This window comes from Poecile atricapillus, chromosome 1 (genome assembly GCF_030490865.1).
Source record: "Poecile atricapillus isolate bPoeAtr1 chromosome 1, bPoeAtr1.hap1, whole genome shotgun sequence".
NCBI classification, from domain to species: domain Eukaryota; kingdom Metazoa; phylum Chordata; class Aves; order Passeriformes; family Paridae; genus Poecile; species Poecile atricapillus.
This window is the reverse complement of record NC_081249.1, coordinates 136,310,081-136,318,109: the sequence shown is the minus strand read 5'-3', so window position 1 is coordinate 136,318,109 and position 8,029 is coordinate 136,310,081. Positions and strand designations below refer to the sequence as shown.

Genomic DNA, 8,029 nt, shown 5'->3' with positions numbered 1-8,029 from the left:
CCACCTCTCTGGGGAGCTTGTTCCAATGCCTCACCACCCTTTCCATGAAGAAAAGCACAGAGACAGGTGCTGGCTTTCTGGATTAATCACTCACTGCCCATCTCTGCGCTGATACAAAATAAACAAATATGAGGACTTTGGTGTGTGGATCTGCCTCATGTGCACCTGGTGGCAGAACCCAACTCATGGGACAAATGGAGGGGATTGTGCTGACCCGGCCAGGCCAGGCCAGGGAAGGATTCCAGAGTTGGAGGACAGTATTAAGCTTTGTCAGGGGAGATCTAGGTTGAACATCAGGAGTAATTTCTCCACAGAAAGAGTGCTCAGGCATTGGAAGAGACTGCCTGGGCTGGTGGTGCAGCCACCATTCCTGGGGGTGTCTAAGGAAAGACTGAATGTAGTACTCAGTGCCATGTTCTAGTCGACAGAGCGGTATTCGGTCACAGGCTGGACTCGATGATCTCAGAGGTGTTTTCGGATCTCATTCACTCTGTGACTGTGATTTTGGGGAATCACGACCATCCTAACACAAACGACAACGCCACACATCACGGCCAGGACGGGCAATCCACGTTCTGCGCATGCTCCACCGACAGCGCCGCACCCGCGGCCCCCCATTGGCCTGCGCGCTGCCCGCCGCTCCGGCCCAATGGCAGCGCTCGTTGTTGAGTGGTGGCGGGAAGAAGGCTTTGCCGAGGCCCCGCCCCTTCCTTTCGCCGCCGCGCTGCTCTCACGAACGCACGTCCCAGCGCCCGCCGCCGCCGCCGCCCAAGTACGCGCGCGGTGCGCCCCCGCTCCGCGGCAGTGGTGGCGCCCGGCCCACCCGCGCCAGTCCGCGGCCGCCCGCGGGGCTCGGGCGAGATCACTCGGGGCGGGGGGGTAGAAGGGGAGGATGGCGGCCATGTGCTCTCCCGGCCTGCGCTTGGGCCGGGACTGGCGGAGCACGGGACGGGACGGGACGGGATGAGGCAAACACCAGGGCGGCAATGCCGCGTTGTCGCCTGGTTTCGGGAGAGGTGTACGGTGCCGGCGCGGGTCGCGGCTTCTCGTTTAGAAGCGGAGCCAGAGGATTGTGGCTCGGAGGGAGGAGGGATGAGCTCCCTCCGAACATACGTAAGTGGGCCCTGCTGAAACTCTACTCTCGTGTCTTGCAGGATGCGTTACGTCGCAGCTTATCTGCTCGCGGTGCTCGGGGGCAACGAGTCCCCCACGTCCAAGGACTTGAAAAAGATCCTCGACAGCGTCGGCATCGAGACGGACGATGAACGCATGAACAAGGTGGCGTTGCCTCTTAATTCCAGGTGTCCCAGCCAGCGCCAGACATTGGAGCCGTTTCCGTGGCTTCGCCGTTCCCTTTGCCTCCTTATTGATCTGCTTTTGTTCAGCCATTAGTTGATCCTTACCAGTGTGATTTCTAAACACTGTTGAGCCAATCATAAGATTTTACAACTTTTGTTAAAAGTCCGGCTTTCTTATTCAATACCTGTCTTCTCCAAAGGTATTTGTAGTTCAGTCTAATCATCCTCATTGAGATGGTGGCTGCATATAAGGTTGCATTGAAAATGTTGTGTTATGACATCCTGTATAGTCTGCACTGAAGGTTCACTTCTTATTTTCAGTCAGTATCAATTCAGAGCTAACACTTGAAGGCCTGATACTCACTAATAAGTTCTTCCTTAGTGTGCTGCAAAGGAGCATTTCTTTCCTCACCAAGAAACATAGGCAAATTCTAACAGGGAGATTAAAGGTATTTGAGGATAATATATAGGAAGATTTTGGAAATTAACACCAAAGTGATTGTGTTGAGAAACAGACTTTTAAAGAGTATCTTAATTAGAATGTTGCTTGTGATATAATGGGTCTTCAGCATTGTGGACCTAAAAATAATCTGCTATGGGGAAAAAAATCCAAGCACATATCCCATACTGGTATGTGAAGTGTTTCCAGAGAGATAAAGGTAAAAAGAAAATACTTTCCCAGTGTTTTACCATAGGCCCAACCAGACAGTCAGTTGGCTGAGCTGACAGCATCCTTACAGTGGTTTGGGATTGATTTGGTTTGAACTTGTGGTGCTCCTGTTTAAGTTCCAAGTCTTTTGTCTTTGGCTTCTTTAGGTTTAATACCTTAATGAATTAATTACTTTCTCTGATCCTCCAGTATTTAGAAAGCTGTTTCAGAATATGTTTTGGTCATAATTAATTTTTGCATTGTCTGTATCTTAAGCCTGTGTAAATGTAGTGAAGTCTTAAAAGCGCCTTTCTCCTGATGGAACAGTCATGCAGGCACATAGTTTCACACATCCCATGCTGTGTGTAAGCAGAAGGTCCCTGTTAACAAGCTCTTGGCTAAAGTCCTTTGGCTTTGGCCACTGACTCCTGATAGCTAGGACTCACCAGTAAGTTCTGGAGCATTATTTTTAAGTGCTTGCTATAGCAATTTTGAGGTTTGTGTTTTGCTTTTGTCATCCCTGGTTATTCAACAATGGTAGTAAAATTAAAGTTGGAACTCTGTGTTCCAGGGCAAGGATACAGTGGTTTGGCTTTTAACATTTGTTAGGGCTAGGAATAGGATCTTGTAGTTTTGGGTCCAGAACCCATGCCTCAGAGCCTCCCAGGGGGTATTAGGCAAGAAATGTAAACAGTCCCTCAGTGACTTACACTGTGGTGGGGCTTCCTGATTGGTTCCACAACATCTCTGTATCCTCTTTTTTTCAAGGTCGTCGGATTAATTATGAATTCTGTAACAGATTTCATTAAAATGCTTAAAGTGTTCAAGACTTAGATAAGGTTTTCATGTCAGTGTTCCGTTTCTGGCATTGAGAAGTGGAAATTTTGGGGCTAGATAAGCAGCAGGATGGAGGCGCTGCATATGATGATTCATCAGTACTCATTTAAATATAGTTTATTCTCATGCTGTTTGGAAATTCAACATTCTGTATTTTACTTACAGGTTATTAGTGAGCTGAATGGAAAAAACATTGAAGATGTAATTGCCCAGGGTAAGTAGAGTCTCCAGGTGACCCAGATAATTACCTCTGTTACTTTGATTGCCTAGACCTGAGAGTATAGAATTGGTATCAAGTCACTGACTCCTTGTTCAGCATCATGCATCACAGCTGAATTGAGTTAAATCAGGTCCATTCTAATTCCCTGCAGGTCAGTGCCAGTACCTGCTGGGTTTCGCTTGTGGACCACATTAAACTGGAGAACTCAGGCATGTGTGAGCTTACTGGTAGTCTGCTCATGATGTAGTTTTCTGGACATGTTGATAAGAGACTGAGCTGTCCTTTGGGTTCTCTAGGAGCTGTTTTGTGTTTTACCCACTTGTGAGCACCAGTGATATAAAGCATGAAGAGCAGGCAGTTGGCATTGGGGTGCAGCTCCACCCTCTGCGGTGAGCACAAGCCTCTCCGGTGCACATGTCTTGTAGAGCTCTCAAGAGTCCAGCATTCCCTTTCCCTGAGACAGAGCTCTGAGGGCTGATTTCCATAAAAAACGTGTGCTCTTACTGAAGCTGGAACTTTCCACGTGAATTGACTGGGTCATAGGGCTGAAGTAAAGCAGAGCTGAGGTAGTGCAAAGGTTTCTGAATAATTTTTATTTTTTTGCAAGTGTATAGGCACAAGGGAATTTGCAGGCATATTTTTGCTTAAAGGTTGCCAGGACTTTGCTTGGCCTTGCTGTCAGAAGCAGGCACTTGACATTTCTATCCATGTGGTTTGAAAGACCTAAGAGAGTTTTTATACATGTGGTTACAACACACAGTCTCTTTCTGTAATACTTTAAATAAATTGTTCCTTAGAACATACATCCATATGAAACATGTTTGTTTACTTTGCTAGTTTAATTAGATCTTGAAGTAACGGAACTATTTAGAAACTGATTCCCAGAAACTGAAATACAGGCAAACAGTGTTTGTATGTGACCTTTGAATGCCAAGGGAACCTTGGTATGTTAAAGACAAGAGGCCAGAGAACTAGCTGGCTTTCCAAATACAAGCAGAAATCAGAAGTCTCAAAGGAGATGCAATAGGGTTCATAGGGTGCTGAGGAATTTGTTTAAAATACTGTACTCTTTGCCATAAATAAATCAATCTTTCCCTTTCTCTCCTGTAAGTGTGATCCAGTTATGCCCTCAGAATTCTCTTTACCCTTAGAGGGGGGAAAAAAAAGAGTGGAGAAAGCCAGTGCTGCCAGTATGTTACTTTTGAGGTACACTATCACTTTCTAGGCTACTGTGCTGTATTCAGAAAAGAGTGTGGGTGTGCAAAATTGGATGTGTTTGCTGCTATTTTTATGACAGCTTTTGGAAAAAAGACGGACTTTGTGTACAGAAGAAAACTTCCTAATATAATGTAATAAAAATAAAATTTTATAATAAAAATAATATACTGTCAGTGTTCTTGGGACGAGCCTTTGGGAATCTTAAAACTCCTGAGTGTTTTTCACAGAACAGTTTATATTTATCATGGATGCAGCCTCTTGTTCCTTTCAGCAGATAGTGACAGGTTCAATCCATGAGACAGGATCTGTTTTTTCTGCACTCTTCCATTTCCTCTGACTTCTGTGCTTGGGATGAGCATGTAAATAAATACCTTTTCTTGTGTCCCATTCAGGTAATGGAAAACTTGCCAGCATGCCAGCTGGGGGAGCGGTGGCAGTCTCTGCTGGAGGGGGCTCTGCTGCTCCTGCTGCAACTGCTGCCCCTGCAGCCGGTGAGTGTGAGTGGAGTGGCTACAGGGCAACTCCTGTTATCTGGTAACAGCTTGACAACTGAGTCAGTTGTCAAGTGAGTCAGTGAGTCAGTTCAGGGCTTCTCCACTTTGGCAGTCAGCATGTGATGGAAATGTCAACTGAACAGTTACCTTTCCTTTTGACAGTCAAGCATTTGCTTTTTATCTGCCTTAGGATTGGTCTTGCTTAGAAGCAAGAATCAGAGGGACTTGGTGGTGTAAAGCACATCTCTCCAACAGTAGTGTCTGTACCCATTCAGTGTATTTGGTTGCTCTGGAGTCTCTAATACAAGTAGGCAGGGGAGCTGAGAACACCAAAACTTGTATCTTGTGATACAAGATATAATAATGATATAATATATATTTTATATATTATATATATATAATGATAATAATATCATTACAATTATCTTACTACTTGTTACACCACTTAACTTTGGTGCAGTGTTAATACTGACCATTCACTTGGTCTTTTTTTCCTTCAGCTGAGGAGAAGAAAGAAGAGAAGAAGGAGGAATCAGAAGAATCTGATGATGACATGGGATTCGGCCTCTTTGATTAATTATTTGTTATAGAGAAGTTATTAAAAGTCTTTGTTTTAAATGTTTTTGTGTTTATTATTATCATACACGTGCTCTTGGATTCAGCTGTTCTTAAAATAGCTCTGACACAGCTTTGATTTTTATCGCTGTCTCCAATAGGTGAGTTTTCTGACTGTAGGACTCTGAGAGTACTGAGGAAATGGCAAAGTTTATGTGAACCTGGATGCTTGTTTTGACTCTACTGTTTCTTAAAACAGTGTGTAGAAATGGAATCTTCCTGAGTCTAGCCTTCTCCATATTATTTTGCTCTTGGCTACTCAGTGAAGTGTCTCATCTATTGAGCAATAAAAGGACTTTGTTTTCCAGGATCTGTTTATTCAATTCCAGAATGTGAAATTGAATGAACCTGAATTAGTCCAGAAACATAATTTCAAAGTTAATTATACTAATTTGGTTTTAAAATACTTAAAAACACCAATTTTAATTACTGTCAGATTTCCAAGATCTAGACATAGCACCAATGAAATGGATGGCTAGGATTTCCTGTTACATCCATATGCTTAACCAAAACAAAACAACCTAACCATCCTGCTGTCATGGGACACAGATCAATGCAGAGGTGTCCTTCATGCTGAATGGCTATTCTGGGCTATCAGGACATAAATCCTACCTTGATCTGAGCAAAGAAATATGAAAATGGTATCTCTGGAGAACTGAAACATCTGGCATGCCAAGAAGATCGTATCAGCTTGAGAGGAAAGGAAATTTTGCTTTATGTATGAAGTGTGTACTGATAGAATGATTTGGCAGGCAACTTACCCTGGCTTCTTGTGGAAGCATTTGTCATTGTAGGTAGGCAGAGTACAAATTGCATGTGTGATGATCTTCCCGTGATAAGTCTGCACAGGTAGAATCAAAAAGATCCCTACAGTCTGTATACTGAGGAACTTTCCTAGTGTAGTTGTTTTTGGAGAAAAACAATTGCTGATACAGCTGTGGTCATAGGAGTATTTGGACAAAGCATGGCAAATACTTCTGAGAGTAGAGATGGGTGAAATCCAAGTAGGAAAAACTATTCTATCTCTCTCTGGCATACTGAGAGAAAACCCAGTACTTCACAGCCAAGCAAGAGAGCAGTTGGAAGTTAGAGCCTCAGAATGGCCATGATCCAAGCAACTAACCCTTGCCCTTCTTTCCCTGCTGTAAAAAAAATGTACAGGAGGTAACAGTGCAAATACCTTTCATCTACTTTCCTCTTAGGTGCCAGCCTGGTGATCTGGTAGTAATGAAACCACTCATGTTCATGGTAGTTCTTTGTCAGACATGGGAGTGGTTCAGCACTGGGATCGGAGAGGGGGCTGTGTTCCTTATTTCTCCATTTCAGGTCACTGAAAAAAAAAAAAAGGGTTCTTGGATATGGTTTTATGGAGAGATGCCTCCCCCCCTCCCCAGTAGCGCCTTGCTTTGCTGCTTTGAGAGCGCTGTTGGTGTTTACACAGGAAGGGATGGCCCTGGCACACCATTCAGGGTTTTTCCACGTGCAAAGGAATTTGAATGGCACTGAGTTATTTGATGAGTTTGCTGTGCCCAGGCTCATGGGATGAAACAAACCTGTGGTGCCAGCTGCTTGCTACTGTGATGAGGGGAGGAATACAACTAAACCTAGACTAACTCTTTTTTTCGCTGTGTTTTTATTTATCTTCTCCATTTGACCTTTTAACCTTGAATTATGGACCCGATCTGTGGTGAGTGTCCTCTTACAACCTTTAAATTCCTTTGTGAAAGCACATAATTTTCATGAAAACTGTCAACCTCGTCTTAGAAGAAAGCAATCTAATTTGGTAAAGTGTTCTGAGAAGAAACTTCTGGGACAGCTCTCAGGGAAAGCACTGAAAATAGAGCTCTCATCACAGTGTGACAAGGAGCCAATGTAAGATAACCACCTCATAGGTTTTTCTTGAGAAGGTCAGGGCATTGCTTGGCTCTGCTCCAAGATCTCACACGTATTTTGCAGAATTTTCTAAAACCTCTGCATAGTGAACATTTCTTCTGAGTACAAAATCAAACCTATTAAGCTTACTTCCCCCTTCCTTACCTGTTTTATTAAACTGTTGCCACCTGATGGCTTTGTACATGGGAAGTGATGTGCCTGAAAGTCTGTTGTGCCCTTGTTTGGTGCTCTGCATGGAGTTCACCACTCTGGTTTTCTGATTTCAATGAGCTTCAGCTGTGAAGGAGATGGGATCCCTGCTTCTGCTCTCGAGTCACTGTTCGGAATTTTCAAGTCTCAGTGATGCCCCTTCAGACTAAACAATGTTTTCCAAAGGCAAGGGTACTGGTGAAGTGGGTGTATTGTATTCCATGATTCTCTCAGAGAAGATTAGCGCCTGCTAATTCTTGGATTTGTGGCCTAGTCCGTCCCCTTTACAGAATCAATTTTAGCTAGAGAAGATTTTTCCTGAATTCCTTGTAAAAGATAGGCTCAAGGGTATTGAAGAGAAAGGGAGGGATAGTCTTGTGCCTGGAGATTACACTGGTAACTGATCATTACCAAATTGACAGCAGGGGAGAGTGATTTAGTCATAGGCTTGACACTGAAATGTGCAGGCTTTCCTCACTGGTACACAAAGGCCATGCCATCTTAAATCAGCTCTCACTGAAAATCATTCCTTACAAACACCATGGGCCAGGGAGAGGGATGAGACATCTCCGCTACTTGGAAAGCAGGGATAATGTCCTGGACACTACTGTAAAGC

The 8,029-nt window shown here is 44.0% G+C and overlaps 1 protein-coding gene and 1 non-coding gene across 3 annotated transcripts; both read left to right on the top strand.

The window, feature by feature from the left end:
- Positions 1-685: 685 nt before the first annotated feature.
- Positions 686-5,334, top strand: RPLP2 (ribosomal protein lateral stalk subunit P2). 2 transcript variants are annotated; one of them, XM_058825880.1, is made up of 5 exons: positions 686-772; positions 1,155-1,278; positions 2,950-2,998; positions 4,615-4,713; positions 5,217-5,334. In XM_058825880.1, exons 2-5 carry the CDS (start codon positions 1,156-1,158, stop codon positions 5,291-5,293), a joined length of 348 nt encoding a protein of 115 aa, XP_058681863.1. In that variant the 5' UTR covers positions 686-772; position 1,155; the 3' UTR covers positions 5,294-5,334. The 2 variants fall into 2 exon arrangements, with proteins under 2 accessions (XP_058681863.1, XP_058681869.1); XM_058825886.1 differs by having other exon boundaries at positions 709-783.
- LOC131575022 (small nucleolar RNA SNORA52) lies at positions 3,133-3,265 on the top strand. Its single transcript, XR_009276669.1, has one exon. It is a non-coding gene; the product is annotated as a small nucleolar RNA SNORA52 (small nucleolar RNA).
- Positions 5,335-8,029: the final 2,695 nt, after the last annotated feature.